This window comes from Anomalospiza imberbis, chromosome 1, assembly GCF_031753505.1.
Source record: "Anomalospiza imberbis isolate Cuckoo-Finch-1a 21T00152 chromosome 1, ASM3175350v1, whole genome shotgun sequence".
Classification (NCBI taxonomy): domain Eukaryota; kingdom Metazoa; phylum Chordata; class Aves; order Passeriformes; family Viduidae; genus Anomalospiza; species Anomalospiza imberbis.
In genome coordinates, this window is record NC_089681.1 from 138,658,656 (window position 1) to 138,680,452 (window position 21,797).

The following is a 21,797-nucleotide window of genomic DNA, read 5'->3' on the forward strand; positions in this document are numbered from 1 at the left end:
TGTACATTTACATTGTTACTACAATTTCCCTGAAGGCTTAGATTACAACATGAGAACTTGTGAAGCTGTTTGAGAATAATGATGACATGGGAAAGGAGTATCCGAGGTCACTTCACAAAGTTTTGAAATAGTTTCATGTTCAAGAAGCCAATGAAAATTCTCTGACAAAGACAGTGCCTCTGCAGCAGATCAGAAGCAACTGTTCTGCCTCTCTCAACCCAGGACAACAGAGGTTCTGTCACTCACTTCTAGACAGCAAAAAAAAAAATAAAAAAAGTACACAAAAATCCTAGTCTAAATTGAAACATGCAGAAACAACAATCTGCAGAATTGTGCGGCAAAATTAATTCTTCCTCCGCAGCAATTCTGAGGGCTGATTATGAAAATTGACATTAAAACCAAAAGAACAGTTTCATACCACTTATTGCCTTAAAAATTCAATTCAAACTCAGTTTTACCAAAGAAAGAAGCAGACTATGTAGTCTATCCCAAAGGAAGTCAGTTTGACTTTGCAAATGCAAAACAATTGCTGGACTTGAAGGCAGGGGGAATAAAAGGGTTTTTTTTTTTTTCCTTTTTGCTGCTACTTTGTTCTGTGATTTTTTTATCATCCAGAGAACATCTGCTTTTATCATCCAGATGTTTAGCACAATTATTTTTGCATTGGCGTTATCATCGCTGGCACGGATTTCCCTTCTGAGGCACTTGTGGGTGCTCCACGGTGTGGCAGGGAATCAGCCAAGACCTGACCTTGCAGGACTGACCATACCCTGGAACAGAGCAGAGTGAACATTGTTTTTGGTGACACACAAAAGGGAATAACACCAAACCAGTTCCACTTAACTGTAGTTCAGACTAACAAGAAACAAAGCTATATTTTTGTCTACAAAGAGGGCACATAGAATGCTGAATCAACAAAGTAAAGAATCAGTTGAACAGGATATTTTTTTCTGCTGTTTTTTTATGGTGACTCCTTTGAAGAACAAAGAGAGGGAGAAGAGCATAAAAAACACCAGGAAATACTTTCTCAAAAGTTGAATGTTTCTTTTTATATTTAATTAAACCAGTAAACCCCCATTTCTGAGGAGCTGGGGGTGTTTAGCCTGGAATAAAGAGAAGGCTAAGCTTTTTGCTCTCTACAACTGCCTAAAAGGAGGAATTGGGGGGGGGGGGGGGGGGGGTTGGTGCCTTTTCCCAGGTAAAAAGTGATAGGACAAGAGAAAACAGTCACCAGTTGTGCCAGGGAAGATTTAGACTGGATATTAGGTAAAATATTTCATGAAAAGTATAGACAAGCTTTGGAACAGGATGCCCAGGGAAATGGCTGAGTCACCATCCCTGCAGGTCTTTAAAACATGTATAGATGAGGCTCTTGGCAATATGGTTTAGGAGTGGACTTGGCAGTGCTGGGCTAATGGTTGGAGTCAATAATCTTCACTCTAAATGATTCTGTGCTTCTATGGTGATAAGAGGTGGGAGTTACTAAAATAAGGGTGTGCCTTTTTTATGGTCTTGCTTCTAATCTGCAAGCTCCTGAATTTGCTGCCAGTCAAATGTCATTTCTTTTTGTGTTCTAATACTAAAAATCTTTCCTGGTGGCTGTTACTGGAATGTTCCAAGGGGAAAATTTGTATACCAGCATGTCTAAGCAATCTGTGTTGCTGAATTAAGCACAATATAGCCAAGACATGGTCAGCCACTGAGGCAATGCTGTCACCAGCCAGTTCTCAGGCCCCACAGCTACTAATGAGGGACTGAGCTGACTGAATACCACACTCATATATGGTATTCCTGCAACATTCAGAAATAACATTATCACAGCTTATCAGTGTTACATCAGCTTAATAACATCTAAAGCTTAAACTGGTCACATTCTTGAAGGAGGATATAGGGTTTAATTGCAAAATACCAAGAAAAAAAACTCTCGTTGCTTTTCATTTCATTGAAGTCTGGGCATTGCAAGACTTCCAGAAAAGTGACTTCTTGCATACTGCCAGCTCAGCAAGTAAACAGCTTTATATCCATGCAAGTCATCCTTTCATCATATTAAAATATGCAAACGGTACTGACATCATATTTCCTTTGAGTAAGTGTGATAAAAGCAATAATTCCTAGGAAAAATTACTTACAAAAGTTACTTTGTAACTTTTTGATTACTACAGCAATAGCGACATATCAATACTTTCCTCATCATTATAGCTCATCTTGCCATCTTCTTAAGGAGTTAGGAAAATGTACAAAAACTGTAAAGGAGGCCCAGAAAGACAGGCCATATCCTGCCCTCGTGCAGGTATATTTCAGAGTATCTAAATCTGTTTACACAATCAGTTCTTTTATCTTGAAGCACATATACTGCAGTCAGCTGCGCTGCTTTTGGCACATGATTTCTGCAAAATAAATTGTACGAAATGTCAAGCAGATATAGGGGACCAAGCTGTTCTTAAGTGAGTAAAAATTGTGTCGGATTCAAGGAGAAATGTTTTTGTTTCATCACTGCTGGATTACCTCCTTTGTGTTTACAAACACTGTCTGGATTAATTCAATCAAGAAGACTTTCACTAGGAGAAAAGGGATCATCTTCTACATTCTTTTAGGGGAAAAAAAAAACTAAACACAGAAATAATCTAAAATATTTCACCCTTTTATGTAGTAGCATGTAGTAGAGTCTGAAATTGGGTAAGAATAAGGAACAGTCTCCAAAGGACAGGCTAAATTAGGGCTAGATAAGGACATCACCACATACAAAATGGTCAGAATTCCTTCAACACTAAGTAAGACACACTGTGCATCCAAGCTGGCTTTCTACCAGTGTGCATATATAAACATGCATGAGTACAAAACCTTTGTATAAGCAGTTAATCAAGAGGAGCTTAACACTTTAAAAATGCCTAGTGCCTTTTTCAGACATGATTTTATAATACACTATGGAGTAATTTTTTTTCTGAAGATTAGATTTATGCATTAAAAAGTAAACCATTCCTTTTTCCCCTAGGCAGGAGCAGTGATACTAAACCAATTTGTGCACGTCGTTTTTGAAGCATGATGATCAAGAAGTAACATTCCTGATAAGGCCTTAGTCGATTAGTAGGAATGAAAGAATTGACTTTTAGATTTCTAAAGAAGAGATGCTTTTCTGACATGCCATTCAGCTGTATCCTATTTAACTCAGTTCTTTCTCCAATTTGTTCTGAAGTCTAATTCACTCCCCAACATCTACAGTCCTTCTCATTATACGTCCATATATTCCCAGTATATAGCATTACTTACTTTAAATAGAAGATAAGCTATTAGAAATAATGAATATATTTCAAAAGATCAACACATTAACATTGCACTAGAGAAGACAAAGGTCGCAAATCATCAGAAGAATCACCACTTCACCCTGAATTCAGTAGTTCAACCTCCCCCACAATTAAAGCCAAGACAAAGTTTTGTAGAATCTATACATGAAACTTTTGTTTAGATAAAATATAATAATGAAACACAAGAGCTCTACTCTTACTTAAAAAACTGGAAGTGACAAAGAAACAAGTCAGTTAACACAAAGTCTATAAATGAAAGATCTAATAGACCTCCATAAAAACTCCGCTGAACAAAAGTCACGTAAACAGTGAGATCCAATTACAAAATCAATATAGTTTTATTCAGTGTTTCCTGTTTTCATTGACAAAAATACTTGAAAGAAAAACTTTATTGATCAGTAATAACGTTAGCATGTCTAACACTGAAATTCAGATAATTCTGTAGTTCCCTCTTTCTTTAGCTTCTCAGATATTATTTTTCAAGTCCCAGAGGAAACATGACATCTCCTGTAAACACAAATACCTCAGAAGTGAAAATTGTCAATCTCGATATCAAAAGCTTATTACCTCATTGCATTTACTTATTCGCCTCGCCACAATAAGCTGAATCATGCCTCGTTTGTTTCCTTCAGTGGACATGGACCTCCTTAAGGTTTCCATAGCATCTTGATTTGTTTTGCCCAATAATGATTCTCCATTAACTGCTATTAGTTGATCATTCACTCGAAGCCTGCCATCCTGGAAAAGTAAAAATTATAGATAGTTACATAAAACACACACAAAGGAAGCTTTGTCTACTGAAGAGAATAAAAAAAAAACCCAAATCACAAGAAAAATATTCAACCAACTATTCTTAGTCCTAAGGGTTTATGGCGAAATGAACACTGCAATAATAGCTTCCATTGCAGCCACTATAGGAAATGTCTATTCCAATTACAGATTTGCACTGAAAGCTATTATCATAATCTGTTTGCTCAAATAGCATACTAATGGAACGGTACCAGAGACGGCTCGTTCCTTCCCAAATCTGTTAGGGCAGTTTAAATCCCGGGATGTGCAAACATTTGAGTACAAATCTAAATGTTACCTCTGATGGTATAATTGGTGAACACTACAGATCTCATTCTACTTCGATCTATGGATATTTTCAAAATAACTTATCATGGAAAACTGAGGAAGACCAAAGTACACAGATACTCCCTCTTACCTTGGATGCTGCTCCACCATTAATAATGGACTTGACGAAGATTCCTAAATCGGCATGGTTTTCTTTTGACCGGTTACCTTTGACACTCACGCCAAGCCCAGCTGACCCAGAGTCATTCAGTGGAACTTCAAAAGTGAGGAATTCCCTGGTGCCATCAGGTGTGAGGACAAGCTCCTCTTCTTCTGCTTTCTGTTGGGGAGATTAGCATGGGATTATAGAATAGCATTTCTCTGGGAATTCTCTTCCCCCTACAGCTATTAGCATTCAAAACTCTATGCTTTTTATTACAATGCCACAATATTTTCCACAGTAATTATGTGAAGAAATGTGTAGAAATAGTGTATTTTCAATCTTCTCCAGTTGACGCCTAGGTTCAGAAATATCTTAAATTTGTGTCTAAGTGCTTCTCTCTCTAGTAAAGTAATTGCATCACATGTCATTACTGAATCTGCCATCAGTACTAACTCACACATAAGCTGCTATTTCATTAGCCAAAAGAGAGCTTTATCAGAAATATTTTCCTACTTGCAAACCTACAGATTTTTTAAAGTACCATCATTATCTATGGAGCTTTGCAGTCTTAGGGGAGAAAATAAGTGCAAGAAAATTAAATTCAAAAATTACTTGTTCACTTCATTTTATTTAAAATTATCTGTGTTAGGAAAAACCAGAAAACTACACAGCTGAGATCTGCAACAGCACATCTCTCTGTTATTGCCAGGCTTTGATACATCAAATCCACCTCTGAGTGCCAATTTTTCTGTTTTTCCCAGCTCCGCCCTTCACCTCTGTCCTCTTACCCACCTCTCTGGATCTTTGTTGTCCTCAATACCTAGTCTTAGCCTGGCTGGGAAAATCCCAGGTTTTAAGCACCCTGAATTACAGTCACAGCCTTCCACAGCTGCCAGCAAGGAGCTGCTCAGTGACACCTTTCCATGCATCCAAAAGCCATACAAGCACAGGTGACCGGCCTCATGCTTCACCTCCTGCTGAATTCAGGGTGGCAACAAGCTGGGACCAGCAGCCTTGCAGTGTCCCACAGAGCAGTGACACTCTTGGGGCAGCAGCATGAGCACAACACCCAGGAATGAAAATGGCCATGCCCTGAGGAGCAGTGCTCATGTCCAAGAGATTTCTGCCAAAGGGAGGAATGGGAGGGACAGGCTGTTCACCAGCCCTATCTCTTACAGTAGATGCTGTTCACTTGTTTCTGATTCTCTTTCAAATCTAACAAAGCAGATATAACCAGTTTTGGCTATAACTTTATCAATTAAAGAAAAAAGTCATGCCCTTAAAGGCAATTCTCTGCTTGTGAACCCAACTGGGCTAGGGATTTTTCACCCACATAAAGGAGAAAGAGAACATACAGCAGAAGGTACACACTAATGTCCAGCATCAGCAGTTCTTCTCTGGAAGAATTAATCTGGCCAAATTTTCATAATCTCAGCAACATGTCACCTCTGCTTCTGACACTGATTTCATACCAACTTTTCCCACATCACTGATCTATTTGCAACGCTCACTCATATGAGTGAGAAGACGTATGAGAGAAGTTAACACGTGTCTGCTGAGCTGTCCCTGTTTCTTAAGATTTCAGGAAATGCAAGCACAGCCTATGGCAAAGATAGATGTGAAAGCCATGTGGAGTACAGCAGACTGAGATGATCAATTTGGGCACAAGCATGCTAGTTGTGTCACCACTGACCTAGAAATGCAGTGCAAAAATGTCACATGGGACGGCAGTCAGACTGCTGAGAGAGACACAACAGCTGAGGGAAGAAAAACAGGAGCTCTATCTTTTCCCACTTGGTTAAAAGCGTGAACTTTCATGTGTTCACCAGCCCTTCCCTTTGCACTAGACTCATTTTGCTTATAACTAAGCACAATGGTTCATCAAAAAAAAAACCAATAAACCCTCCCAAAAATGAAAAAAATTAACATCTCCTATCAACGTGCCATAGTGGGCAGGCTTGCTTGTGAATCCCACTATTCAAACACATCTCTCTTGGCCACACGAAACAGCATGACCAACGCTAGCTGTGAGGAATGGAAAGGTGTATTGTGACCATTGAAAAACACTCTATCTAAAAGGTGTTTCCCAAATTATGGGAAAATTACCACCCTGATTTTCCTGTTTGGCTCACAGAAGCACTAGCTTTAACATACATGTGAATCCACATTTTGTCGAGCGGCTGCAGAATAAAACAATCTGAAACAGATGCATGTTACCTTATAGTTTCTGTAACACTGATCACTTTCATATTCTTTAATAAATAGTAGCAGGAATAAACCTTGCGAGACAAAAGAGAGATAAAGCCAAGGTAGGATGTATGGCTTATCCAGGAAAGCAATATGCTTATTGAATTTTTCTTTATTACTGTTAACATAAATTTAGAATCAATTTCCCTCTTCCTTCAGTATTTTCTAATCTTCAAACAATCCACCAAAACTTCAGGCAAAGCAGTCTCCCAGGCCTGTCAGGTGCATTCCTCTATGACAAAGGGTCAATTGGAGTGAGCATCTCACAAGAACCCCCAAAGACTTGGCTAATGGCCTCTACCCTACTTCTCTTCACTGAGACCAAGGAGCTGCATTATCAGTTCAGCAGTGGTTTTAATGTGAGGCTTACGCTTGCTTGTTTACTGCTATCTTGAATAAGGAAATAAGGCAATATTAGGCTGCAGACACCTGAGTGTGCAGCTGAAATGTGAGGCCAAAACCTGGAACAAACTACACTGTAGCAGCTGTACATGAGCGAGCAAATCATGCTCATGAAAAAATGAGAAACAGCAGCTTCAGCACAGGATCAGAAGTGCTGAAAGCATGAGAAAACTGCTCAAATCACTTAAGGGAGAAAATTACCATTACTAGGCTATGGCTAAATTTCTTGAGGGACTTCATAGGGTATCTACAGTTTTTCCCACCTAAGCACACTTGCTTTACCACCATATCTGTGTCTGGAATTTTAGTGACATAAGAAGCCTTTTGCCCTCCAGGCTCTGTGTGACACCTGCCAGTATGATATGCTTGAATGTAGAGTAAAAAAAAAAAAAAAAAAAAAAAAAGTAGAACAAACGGGAAAAATGTGGCTTTCAATAAAAACTTAACTATTAACTTTCAAGGGCTATGGAAATGAAAGTAGCAAATTTAACGCTTGTGTCACATCATGGTATCAAAAAAGGTCTTACTATGTATGATATATTGAATGTAACTTCATAATACAAACCTTGGAGCAGTACCATATCGTGACAAGGAACCTCTAAGCATGTCATAAAGGAGCCAGATACAGAGAATGACTGTGAGCAGGAAGATTTTTAGCCTGCTACTATAATATTTTGAACCAAAGTTGTAAAGATGAAAACAAAACAAAAAAGCCCAAGCAAAATCTCATAATGACTGAATCCTTTGTTCTCCAAAGCCCTTTAGAGTACAGAAACATTACATGTACAGCACCTCTCCCCAGTCAATATAAAACCAGCTATTATAAAAGAGTAAAATTTGCACTGAAATTGTGTTGAACATTAAGTATTTAAATGTAACAAATCACAGAATTTCCCTAATACGTCCATGAGACAGTATTAAAATGCACAAAAAAATCTAAAATGCAGCATTAAAAATTCTCAGCTGAGAACACATCACTTCTTAATTGCAGTAGCTTCCATTTGATCTTGATACTCTCTAAATTAACAGCTTCGCTATGTCAATCAAACACCTCAACACTATTTTCATGATTAGTTGATCTGTAGGAGAAATTTATTCCGTCATGTATTTTGACAGACCAGCAGTAAACATGCAAGCAAAATTATGTACTGTGAACCCTGAACAACAAAATTCAACTCCCTTAAGATTTTTCACACACTATGTCCAAAACAATTAACAGCAGAACAATATTCTGTTCAGACAGAGGCTGCTGAGGAAAAGGTCATCTGAAATGACTTCAGCTGGATGAATGAAGCTGCTCAAGTATGTAATTCATAATAAAAATTTTACTGGTGATAAAATATGTAGGTGACTTTTTTGGCTTCAAAATCATATTTGCATCAATTTATGCTAAACAACATTTGAGATAAGTTTTTCACTTTTTATATACAACATAAATATAGTGTAAATTTAAAGATAAACTTCCTGACTAGAGCAAACTCAGAGCAGTGTTTTGATATATACAGAGAATTTAAAAAGCTATAAGATAAATGGGGGGGAATTGTTTTTCTCTTCCACATAACATTATCTTCTATGTAAGTTCTGATCTGATCATAAAATCAGATTTAATTTTATAAACAACATAAAAATAGATTTCAACAGTTAGAGTGCCATTATTTTCCCATCACACTACTAACAGCATCTCCTCTTTATCCTTGTATCACAGAATTACAGAATATGTTGTCTTGGAAGGGATCTCAAAGACCATCAAGTCAAACTCCTGGCCCTGTACAGGACACCCCAAGAGTCACATCCTGTGTCTGAGAGCATTGTCCAAACACTTCTGGACCTCTGCCAGGCTGGTGCTGTGACAATTTCCCTGGAGAGCCTGTTCCAGTGCCCAGCCACCCTCTGGGTGACTGATATCCAGCCTAAACCTCCCCTGACACAACTTAAGGCCATTTCCTTATGTCTTGTCACAGATCACCACAGAGAAGAGATCTGTCTGCCCCTCCTCTTCCCCTCAGGAGGGTGGTGAAGACCACAATAAGGTCTCTCCTTGGTCTCCTCTTCTCCAGGCTGAATACACCAAGTGACCTCAGCTGCTCCTCACACAGCTTTCCCTCAAGGCTCTTCACTATTCTTGTTGCTCTCCTTTGGACACTGTCTAATAGCTTCAAAACTTTCTTATCCTGCAGTGCCCAGAACTTCACATAATTCCCAAGGTGAGGCCACACCAGTGAGGAGCAGAGCGGGACAATCACCTCTCTCGACCAGCTGGGGGTTCATGTTTTACACACTATTGCTTGGGACTTCCTCCCTTTGCAGGACCTCATCAGGGTTCAGCTGGTGAGTAAGCAGCCTGAGATGGGTGACAACAGAAACTGAACAGCAAAGAAAACCTTCCTCCCACCTAACAGGGGAAGCAATTTTCAGTCAAGTTAGGACAGGTTTCCTAAGTGACTCGCTGCTGCTGCAAGTCTGGCAGCCTTCTCTCCAGTGAAGTGCATTCTCTTGCAAGCTTAGACCTGCTGCCTTCTCAGCAGTTATTCAGTCACTGAAACTTGTCTGCACATTACTTTGTGACTATGTATACAAAAATGTGTTCCTGTTCCCCTTCACAGAGCAATCAATAAAGCTCTGCATCTCCAGTTTATATATGAACACATGCACATGAAAACTTTTACAAGCTGGAATGCACACGTATATGCATGTACACATACAACACACCCTTACATGTGCGTATATATACACCACAACGATGGCAGCCATATGACTAATTAACTATAGCACAAACACTACCTAATAACTTCAATGACCCCACTGACCATTCAATTTACCTGTCTCAAGTTCTGTTGCGTCCAGCCTTCTAACATTACAGTCCTGTTAGCCACTGTTTCAATACTGTTTTGTTAATCTATCAACCTTTTGTCTCACAAACATGTCTTCTCTCTTTACAATTTATCCAGATGGAAAACCTGAAGTTCTCAAAAGGTGAGTTTGGTGGATAGAAGAGCTCTCTAGGAAGTGTAGGCTGTAAAACTACTGGAAATTTCTAAGTCCCAAGTTTAGTCATTGGGTTCCAATAACAGGGAATTCCAACCTAACATAACAGCTTTTTCCAAGATATTTTCAGTCTTTAGAAAATTTTAATACAGCATCCATTATTTAATTATTTCTGATAAGGTACCCATAATACTAAGGAATCATAAGCCCTATAGTTTGGGAAATCAATAAAACTTGTCTCTGTATTATTGTGACAAAACAGAATGCAGCAGGATATATGCAAGAGAAGATTTCACTTAGCTATTGTGCAAACACCTTCTTAACATAAGGAGCAACTCAAACTGTTTTGTCCTTCAAGTTAAGTGGGTGACACTGCTGTCTTACCAGGCCACCCTCTGAACTGAGGTACACAAAAAAAATGATGACTCACTCTCATCCTATGCCATCACATATACAAATGTAGAACACATTAAACAAGCACCTCTAATGAAAAAGAAACAGCTTCTTTGGTCAACAGCTTCTTTGGTTTTGTGGGGGTGATGTTTAGTACTTATAAAAATGTAATGTATTACTGCTGGAGGAACTGAAAACAGAGCAATGTAGGTGGCCTGAAACACACCTCCTCAACAACAGCTGAGGGATCTCCTCGGGAGGAGTAACAGAGAGCTGGTGCATCCCACCATGGGTAGGCTTAAAAGAAAAATATAACTAGAGTAACTCCATCAACAGAGAAAATCCTGCCTACTGATCCAGTAATGGCATGTACACTCCAACTTAGTTTTCTCCTGAAATACAAGACCATTTATCTTTGTTTGTTTGTTTGTTTGTTTTTGGTTTTTTTTATCAAACTGTTGTGTTGCATTATAGGTTTAGAGAACCTAAATGACTACTTACCTGATTATAAAATTATACAGGGCTTCAGCCAACTAAACAACCAGAATTCTTATGCTTGCTTTCTTGTTCTATCTCTTCCTAGACTAAGAATTTTAATATCTGTCATATGTTAGATAAGCACTAATGAATCTTATTTGCTCATATACAGAGACTCATTATTCATATTAGTAAAGTTAATATGTCACATCTGGCAAAGATTGCTTTCATTCAAATCAAACAGCAGCTGCTAGATATCAAAAACTAGATCTGAATTCTGAGATTTTATGGGAAATGTGCTCTGCTTTAATCTTAATCCCATCAAGAAGAGTATTTTGTGTATTAGATATGGATTAACTTTGGTAAGTATTTATAGGCAAAAAATGTTAGTTCATAGAAGTACTGTAAAACAGCCCCACTGCATTTCCTGTTATGTCCATTTTAAGGATTTAATTTAATATCAAAAAAGATGTTCCACATGCAAAAATAACTTCAGTTTAAAGGTTTGGATGGATTAAGATATGATTTAGGAAAAATTTAAATGCTTTTCCAAAGCACAAAAATTCTAGCATGTGATTTTCATTTAGAATGGAAATCAAAGCTCTGCAAAAGCCCATGTTTAAATACATCCACATGTTTGTTACTTCTCCCTATAACAAGTCCATTGCTTGTCTATTCTTACATTACTCTCCCTAATGCCAACACTCTGATCTGGGCTGTCATAGAAACTGGTTTAATCAAATAAGATTCCACATTTCAAAAACTGATCACACCATTAAATTACATTCTGTTGGTTCTTAATCTCAGAACTTCTCACAGGCACTAGTCTGTTGCAGGTACCATAATGACTGTACTTTATTTAGGTCATCATACTATGTTCAAAAGTGCTGCTCTATTCAAACTTCATGTTCCTACTGTATGTCCTGAAACAAAAACATGTGATTGTAATGCTAACCCCGTTTCTTTACACTTTGTTTATCCTAGAGAAGTGAAAACCAAGGGATTAGGTACACAGTAGGTGTCTGTTCTGCCAAAGAAGCCTATAAAGCTACAGCTCTCTGCAGTATTCCTTCTTCAAGAAAAACTTCAATGCCCAACACATTAATGACAGAGATCCCTAAAAATCCTTATACTTCTCTCACTGGCCTATCAGATTTACAAGACCTGAAAGACTAAAGAAAGAGATAGTGTCTGGAAAAGACAGACAGGAAAAGCAAGCTGAAAAAGAAATAATGCCTCTGTAGAAATCCATGGCAGGAAACACACTCCCCATGAAGTAATGCCAGTCTGGAGCACCTCAGAGTGTCTCACTTCTATTTCTGCTGCAAACTTTCAGGCAACCATAGCAAACCATTTCATCTCACTATTTTCCCTGCATTTAATATCAAGGGAGAATCAACACCAAGAGTCTAATGGCAGTGATGCAATAAAACTAGGTTTACTCCAAATCAACAAGTTTGTACACACAAGTGTGGCTTCTGGATGACTCTGCAATGGTGGCACTAAGACAACCCTGTCACAGTGGAGGGACACGTATGTTGTCTTAGATGAAACTGGGAATTTTTCAGCAAGTGTCTTCAATGCCAGTGTTCAGAAGGCAGCCACAGCCTCCTTATGGTGCTGCACAAAGCCAGTTTAAGTGTGCCACACCATATCCCAGGTAAATCACCAGCTGCCAACAGTCAAAACTGAGCCTGAGGGTCAGTACTAAGTACTGCATTATGCAGAAGCTTATGTGGCTTATCACTGAATGTTCCAGGAAATTCAGACTGGTCAAAAAGCATTCATGATCAGAGCCACTTAACTGTTATATTAATTATTCACTAGGAATTAATGTCTTATCTCAAGTCATAAATGTGCCAGAACATGCTATTTAATACTAGAGTATCTACTATGCTAAAAGATTGAAACCACACCAGTACCTTGCAGAAATCACACATTCACTACCTATTTCTTTCATATGGGCAGTGATCTAAAACTTGATTAAAATTATTAGCTGAAACCACTCAAAATTGCACTAAAAATGCCTTTAAAACATTGTAATCACCCTTGTGGCTCATACCATTAGAAGGTAAAAAGGTACAAAAATATATACATTCCTACAGCATTCCTAAGCACCATGGAGGAAATAACAGCAACAGCTTAATCATCAGTCAGACATATCTTTTTCCAATAAAATCATTCTGTAGCTATTGATAACAACACTGCTGGTGGTATAGTCTGACATTAGTCCATCTATGATCTTGGCTCAATGTTCAGACATTTGGATCACCAAGCTGAAGTTCTGTATAGGTGCTGAATAGGAAGTGGAGGGAACTTATTACAGCTTTTAAAAAATATCTCTGCATGCATCCCCAGTGACTAGGTATCTTGAAATACAAAAACAAACAGCTTCTGAGTAAAAGACAAATACACATGCACTCAGAATACATCCTCTTAAAGCTCAACACTGACTGTGATTTTTTTTTCCACAAGAATTTTCTATCTAATAATCAATACAAATAATGTATTTCTAGGCATTTTGCTAGTATTGTCTCTCATACTCACAATATGAAAACTTATGAACAAAAAGCATACAAAAATAACTATTCATTAGCTCTGAAAAAATGCCTCTGACCAGTATCACCCCTTTCCTACAGGCAATGAATTCTTGCATAAAAAGGGTAGCTAGCTAATTTACTCAGAATCACACACAGAAGAATATGGCAGGAACAGCAATTGGATCTGAAAAAACACAATAATCAAAATGAAATTTAGATAGTAACTGGAATATCAAAGGTTTTAGTTCAGAAGAAAATAAAAAGCAATCCATTTGCAATTTCTATCACTCCTACTAATCATTTATATATTGTTCCAACACACCAAACACTCTTGTTATGTCACTGTTACGAATCCTGCACTCACTTAAATTCATAACATTCTGCTCACTTACAGCAATTTGACAGAAAAACAAATGAGAAAAGAAAACCGAAGCTTTTCCATGCTGTTGAGTGCAACAATCATTAAATGAAATCCTGAATTCTAACTCTGAATCTCTTCTTATCAATAGACAACACTCCTTAGAAAATACTTACTCATGTGATAATTATTATTTTTCTAGCATTATGCTTAACAGGAGAGTTAACTTGCTGGTTCTGAATTCAGAAAACTAAGAGTGAATGACAATTGTAAAAGCAAAATATTACTGAAACACTATCAACCTTCAAAGAGTATGAGGAAAAAATTAATTGGCAGATGTTTTACATAGCATAATTAACAGTTCATTTCAATGCACGGTAACAGGATTAAGATAATTATGCTTAGAAACAGAAATGTAATAATGATAAATTACTAGTTTTTTCATATTACAGGCAATCTCCTACATTCCAAATAACTACCCTGTTTAGCAATAGGTGCATCTGTTCCATGCTGTCATCAGCTATACAAATGGCACAAACTCATGGCTGGGTGAAGCAACCTTTCAACCAAGATACAGGAGATTTCCTCGTTTCATGAGGAAGCAGAGCAACGGCTCTGTCCATAAGCAAAGGAGAAAGTAAAAACACCAGTCCTGTTTTCACCAGGGCACAGTTACTGGATAGAGGCTGAAGCTGCATCAGCAATTTGCATTTCTTCTGTAAAACTGGAGAGCAGAGCTTAAATTGTGTGAGCCTCTCAAACTACAAAATCTTCTTATACGGAAGTTTAAGATTGAGAATCTGTATTCTGTGATGGTGCATAAAAAAACTGATTTCATATGCTTTCTTATTTGGGTTGTAAGGAATAACTCTGTCAAGGATTTCAGGCCACAAATTAGGAAAAAAAAATTACCTTCAAGATTTTCTTTTATTACCTCTCTGAGGACTAACTACTGCATCCAAGTGCCACAATATTCATGCAAACCATTTCAAAGTAACAGTTACATGAAGGTAACCCCTGAGTAAAGAATGATAAGTTAGGCTTGATATTTTGTGATTTTATTTCAGGCCTTCTACTTTCAAGGGAGTTTCTTTTTCCATATCTTTTTTTTTAATTTCAAAGGTGCATTTTCCTTCTATTTCTCCACAAAGACGTAACAACAACAACAACAAAAAAAAAAACCACAACCACTTTGCCTTTAAATGAAAAACGGACTTGCATTCCACCTCTCTCATTTCTGTAGCTTCACTGCCTTCATCATGCTCTTTTGTTGGTTTTGGTTTTTTCTACTTTGCTTTCAACTCTAAAGTCCTTGACACTTGGAGACTAAAACCTCACTACTAACAGCACAAAGATCAGAGCAGGCACAGAAACAGAAATTGCAAGATTAGAAATCTTAAAGACCTGAAAAGTAGACAGAGGAGAAATAAATAGGTATTGAAGCAGGACCAAGGAGAATAAAGGAAAGCAAAGAGAAATACTTTCAAAAATAATAATAAAGAATGTGTGACTGTATTATTAATGCGCAGCTCAGGAAAATTAGTTCTGTAAAATTGAAGTATCACACTTATCCAAAGCTAAGTAGATTGGAACAAGGGACATAAGTGCAAAAGCATTGTGCATTACAAATACCCATCAAAACCTTTCACACTTAGTCCCTTTTTTTATTCACATACTGGAGTCGGTAAATATAAAGAGACATGGTGTTCCTACTATCAATCACAGTTGTTCTGAGCCTTTAAATAAATAACAAAAAATCCCAACGCATAAAGAATGAAAAACAGAAGACATTAGGCAAATTTTTTTGTATTGATCAGGTTTCTAGCTTCACTCCCTCAGTAACCATATGTTACTCAGTCTTCATATGTTTTCCAATTCACTTCCAAATTTTCAAGGCTTGCTAAGGCTTTCTAGCTGTTTTATTTCAGACATCTCTAGCTACTCATACACTCCCTGTCCCTCCTGCAATTTCCTGATTAACAAGTATTTTTTACACATCTAAAGAATGCAAATGGGAGATACCTATTTTATTTTGTTCTTTCCTTAGATGAAGTTAGAGCGTTGATTCCAAGAATGTCAAAGAAGGGGTTTCACCACGGAATTTGCTACAAAACATTAACTTTGCAACAGATGAGCAACTGATTTCTATAAACACCTTGTAGGCAATCTGCTGTGTCTTAATGAGCTTTCGGGGTGGAATTTCAACTCCTAAAACCAGGACATTATAAGGCTGCACCCACAAATTATGGTATTTGATTCTCAATGGTATTCAATTCCAGATAGAAATACTATCCTGGGCTTTGATCTTTGATCTCCTTAGCTATCAGCAGTACGTGGTAAGAAAATATCAAGATAAAAATATACATGCTCTAATGAGATGCAGTAAGGAGATACCGCAAGGCGTGTCTGAAACAATGATACACCCACAGCTTTGCAGAGTCCTTAAGCACATGATTTTCAGAGAGAAGGACACTAAAATCCAGAAGGACAGAAGTGAATATTGCCAACATTTAACTCAAATTCCTGTTTTTACAGTTACATTCCATTGGCCTGAAAAATTAGTATCAACCAATATACCCTTCATTACCTCACTGAGTTGGCTCTTACGTGTCTTTACCTAGTCCTGACTTTCTATTTATTCCAGACACCATCTTACCATTGCTGGTAAGACATTCTGAATTATCTACACAACCTCTTTTTTTTTTTAGCAGCCTAACTAGTTTCAAATCCCAAGATTAATCTTCTCGATTTCTCCATAACCTAATTTATTATTTAATTTTAAAATAGGTACCTAACTGAATGGAGTTTCTTGAAGTATGTTTTTAAGTAAGATCCAGTATATCTTTAAGGTAATATATTATTGTTATATTCTCTGTTGTTATTTCATAAAGTACCCCTTTTATTTTAGACAAATTTGTTAGATGTATTAGTGTATTGTATATTGGACTGATCATGTTCCACTGACTAAAATGAGATATATTAACATTACACAACCTCAGTCCAGAGCCTCACTGGAATATCACCTGTTGCAGCCCTCAAAAGGTTAAACTTAATACTACTTCCATACAGTTTCTTAAAAATAGCTAACAATGGTTTGCTATGAGGATACAGTTAAGACTTAAATCCTAGTTGACTAATTTGTGTGTTTGTATCTCAGATTTCTGTCCTATAATCAGGATTTAAACAATTAGCTTCAATATGTAACCCAAGCTAAATTCTACTCTTATCATTTAGCTTTCAGCCATTGACTGTATATAAGAGATGTAATTTCAAATAGCACTTGAACATATGTAGTAAGAGAATTGTGTATAATTTTCAAACAGTATTTGAAATTACATTAAAAATGCATTTAAAATGTAAAGCTACAGAGAGCCATCTACAGTATATAAGGTGAAAGAAGGATCTGTAAAACTTTGATGGAGAAGTGCCATATCAATTTAAAAACATTTGGGAGTCTTCCAGTATGGAAAAGACAAAGCTCTTACCGTTTCCTTTGGAATTTGTGACTGGCTTTGTTCTGCATTCTAAAGGAAGTAAAAAAAATAAATAAGAACACAACTACATATGACACATACTATCTAACAGCAGGGGATAAACAAAGATCTCTAATTCTGAAGTGAAGTGGTAATAAAAAATGAAGGATGTTCATCACATCCCTGACTGAAATTTGTCTAAACAATCATTACATGAGAAGTGAACAGAAATAATTCCAAGGTCCTTATGGTACATGCACCTGACTCTACCTGGCTGTGAGGGTGGTGACTGTCTGGTCCAGGAAGAACCACAACTGCTTGCACCATTTTCTGGCTGGTGGAACGTTCTCACTCAGGGAAGTTCCCCCCTGGCTTTTCCCTTCTACTTTGAAGCTTTTAGAGAATGACCTCAGCAGTCCAGATGAACCCTTCCAAATATTTTAAACAAGTACCTATTTTTTAAAAAATCTCATTAGCAAGGGATTCCCCTTTTGAGCATGTCTGGATGAACTAGAACTGCAGCTCTGCATACCCCAGACAGGAGGATGTATTCAGTTCACCAGAGAAGGGACCTTCCTGTACTTTGCATTCCTCACCTGTGTCTCAGGGCACATAAGGCAAACACGCATCATTGGAAAATACATCCCACAACCAATTCTGGAAACACATACAAGGAACTATGGTTCTTCCAAGCCCACACCCACCTATATTAAAACCCATTTGAGAACTTGGGAGGCACCTTAATGCTGGCTGATCACTTTTGGGCTAACCAGCTATTTCTTTCTATTCTGCTGGGCCCTAATGAAATGCTAGGGTTTCCTGGACATTTTTGTTTTCGGCTGTTTTGCAGGACAATCAAATGATAAAGCACAAAAATGCAGTGGCAAAGCAGTAAAACTTTTTTACATAACAACTTCAACCTGAAGCCAACAACCAGTAAGAAAAAAATGAAGACAGCTACAAGGAAAATGTAAAGGTCCCAAATGTACCAATGGGCATATTAATTCTTAGGGTACTGGAGACTAATGCTGCCAGCCAGTATCTGCTGGCACTGAGACTATAGCTCAAAAGATAAATAACCTAAGTCAATCCTTTAGAGGATTCATACAGTCAGTAGCAGCCCTAAGTGTGAGGAAACCACAGTGCTCCAGGAGCTCTACTTAACCAGAATAATCCTCGGCCCTTTTATAAAAAGAGGGGGCAGGGAGAGAAGTTTGTTAGGAGATAATGTGTCTCTAGCTCACGTCAGTGTGGACAAGCCCTAATACATTACCTATCTGGCATTAGGTAACTGTGGAAGGAATAAAATGCCCAGTATTCTGAAGAAACATGGTCATTCTTCCAGATCTCACTAATTACAAAAGCTGACTTCTGCCAACTAGGTTTTATTCCTTGCTTCCACATGTCCTCACTTTTATCATGCTCTGCCGCACTGGATCATCACACACACATCCCTGACCTGATCCACACAAGTTCCAGAGATCCCACACCAACCTAAACGGGCTCAGCTTAACAATGCCCTAAGTTTTAACTAAAATTGCACATTTTCGTAATAACAGCAATGTTAAACTCCTTAACTTTCCTGATGTTTATCTTCATTTTACTTAAAATGAAACCCTAAGATGTTAATTTTTTTTTCAAAAATCATTCAAGCCATAACCCAAAACATAAAACATAATATCTAAACACCTGTTTTATTGAGGTTACTATCTATAAAATTGGTGGCAAATATAAAATGGTTTTAATAGTGAGTGTTCTCAGTAAGCAACAGCAAGTCCTGCCCATAATAAGATGGATAACATCAAATAACATGATTTTCTACATATGGTTTCTGAGACACATCTCATTCAGTTAATATTTTACAGCACACAAATGTAGAAAATATAAGAGAAATAGGGGATGGATGCAAAGACAAATTGTTCCTAAGTGGCCAGAGAAGGTTGGCATGTGAAAAAGATGAATGGACATGATTTCAGCTCATTCTCCTCCCTACTTCAAAATTAATGTCCTTTCTTTTATTAGCTTTTTTGTTTGGTTGTTTTTTTTAATTTGTTTTGTTTTTTTTTCAATAAGCCAGTAAAAGTCAGTGAGAGGAGCTGCTTGAAAAGACTTGCTTTATTTTTTTTAAGGATTATTTCTTACCAGAGAAGAAAGAACAGCCTTTATGATGACTTCTAGTCCAACACCTTCCCCAGCAATTCTGCTCCTGCTCTTTGACAGCAGTCAGCAGTGCATACCTAAGAGTTCCTCATGTCAGAATGCAAACAAACAAATCCTTATGCAACAGAGGATCATCACACACATGTACTGCCAGATCCTCACAATACCATTTGTTCAACTGGAGCTGCAGAAAAACACACCAGTTCTGATCTGATCTGATTACACAGTGCAAAGCCCACCTGCTACCTGACACAGCCACAGCAAGGTCTGGCTTCCCTATGCTGGACTTTGCCAAAGTAGTTGACAGGGCATTGCCTGAGCCACAGCAGGGAGGCTGCTGAGCTTGAACTCCTTCAAAGGGGCTGACTTGCTGTTATTTTAAAACTAGATAATGTATTGCCATTAAATCTCTGCATTACTTACACCATATATTTGTTTACAATTATTTAAATAAAATCTCATGTCAAAATACGCATTAAAACTTCCTCATTTTACCACAGAAATAATATACACAAAATTAAGATATTTTCTTACTTCTAAGTTTATTTAGAAATCTCAAAAAGCATTTTCATTCACCTTTATGAAAGATAGCAGTGCCATGAAAATTGTACCACAGGAACTTATAAACAGATTGCTTTCACTGTTACAGTGATAAGGAAGGGTGTAATAGGATTTCAAATTTTTATTTCTCTTCACTTTATGACAGCTTTCACTTCAGTACTTGAAGGCATGTTCCAAGAATTTTAAGGTAAAAGTTGGTTCATTTTCAACCTTCCCTGACAGTTTGACTTCCTAGGTTTAAATGGCAGTTTTGAAAAGTAAAATGCTAATGTTTTGTATCTTGAAACGGCTAAACAAAAATTCGTTTTCTTTGCATTCAAAATAACACAAATCCAATAGAAAAATGAAGTTATTAATTCATTGTACTTATATTTGTCTATCTTCTCACAATAATGCAGCCAAGTAAGTTATTTTAGAGTTGTATATAGCTACAATAATACAAATAATGAATAACTTCAGCAGTTTAATTGAGTACAGAACAAAGTGAGACTGCTACCATTCAGAGTCTACCTTTTCATAACAGAAGCTATCTTGAGTAATTATCAGAGAAATATCAATATACACTAGCAAGTGGAGCAGGTACAGTACGAAACATCATTTTATTCCTATTTAATGTAAATGCCTTAGAAACATCTTCTGAATTGCCTGCTAAATTAATAACTGCAGGGTTTCCATTCCACAGAGATTGCATTTATATTCAAAAAAGGCTACTACTTCTTATATTTTCCACTTTTTGATAGAAAGGTATTTACATATCCTATTTTGGCATAATTTTATATGTTTGAGAATACATTAGTGAGCAGGTAGTGGGACAAATGGCAGGCTTTCAAACATAGATTTGTCCTTATGAAAGATATGAAATAATCTACTTGTCTGCACACATCCAAATAGAGTCTATGCAATAGCTTCTCCTATAATAAACATTTTCACTCAAAATAAAGCTCTCACTTATACATTATCAACAAATACTTAATTCCAATAGCAGATCTTGAAGAAAATAAAAAACAAGCATGTTAAATGTTCTAAATAAAGTAAAATAGCTTTTTTCCTTTTTCTTATATTCAGTGCTGGCCATGCATGTTTACTAACAGGAGACAAGATCAAATCGGTTGCTCATACTCATCGAAATCTCTTAGCTGCTCTCTATTTTACGCACCAGTTCCCTTGGATGGAATGTTTCTTCCTGTCGAAAAATCAAAAGGGCAACGGTTCCTCCCATCTTGGTACTTCGCAGCAAGGACACAACTTCTTCTTGAGTTTTGCCTGTTAAATCAACTCCATTTACCTGTAACAAAGGAAATGTTAGACATCAGGAAGACTCCAAAACAGAGAAACCAGCAGAGATTTTCAGCAAAAAGTAACGTGAATCATAATATGGGACAGTATTAAAAAACTCTCATTGGAGCAATCTGCTTATTAGCTCACATTACAGCTTTCATTTAATAGAATTAAATAAATGGTCATCCTTGCCATACAAATACAAATAACAAGCCAGACATTTATACTTCCCTTCTTTTCAGCAGCTACAGTATAGTCCAGTAAACTCTAAAGCCAACTAATCCCATTTACCAGTATTTCTTACATGAACCTCTGCAGAAATATCTTTTGGCAAAATCAACGTATGATCCCTGGTCCTATTCCCACATGTCTTGGTGTTATATATACCTTCCAAATACATTT

At 37.2% G+C, this 21,797-nt stretch overlaps 1 protein-coding gene across 17 annotated transcripts in view; it reads right to left on the minus strand.

Annotated features, from left to right (window-relative positions):
• PARD3 (par-3 family cell polarity regulator) overlaps positions 1–21,797 on the minus strand; it is a 445,891-nt gene that overhangs the window by 170,812 nt on the left and 253,282 nt on the right. For 12 of the 17 annotated variants that reach the window (XM_068173465.1, XM_068173422.1, XM_068173413.1 and 9 more), the window contains 4 exons: positions 21,274–21,402; positions 17,409–17,447; positions 4,510–4,698; positions 3,870–4,040 (listed from right to left, as the gene is read on the minus strand). In XM_068173465.1, the coding sequence (XP_068029566.1) occupies positions 3,870–4,040; positions 4,510–4,698; positions 17,409–17,447; positions 21,274–21,402 (528 nt within the window). The remainder of the gene's footprint in view (positions 1–3,869; positions 4,041–4,509; positions 4,699–17,408; positions 17,448–21,273; positions 21,403–21,797) is intronic. The other 5 variants (XM_068173476.1, XM_068173528.1, XM_068173519.1 and 2 more) reach the window with 1 other exon arrangement.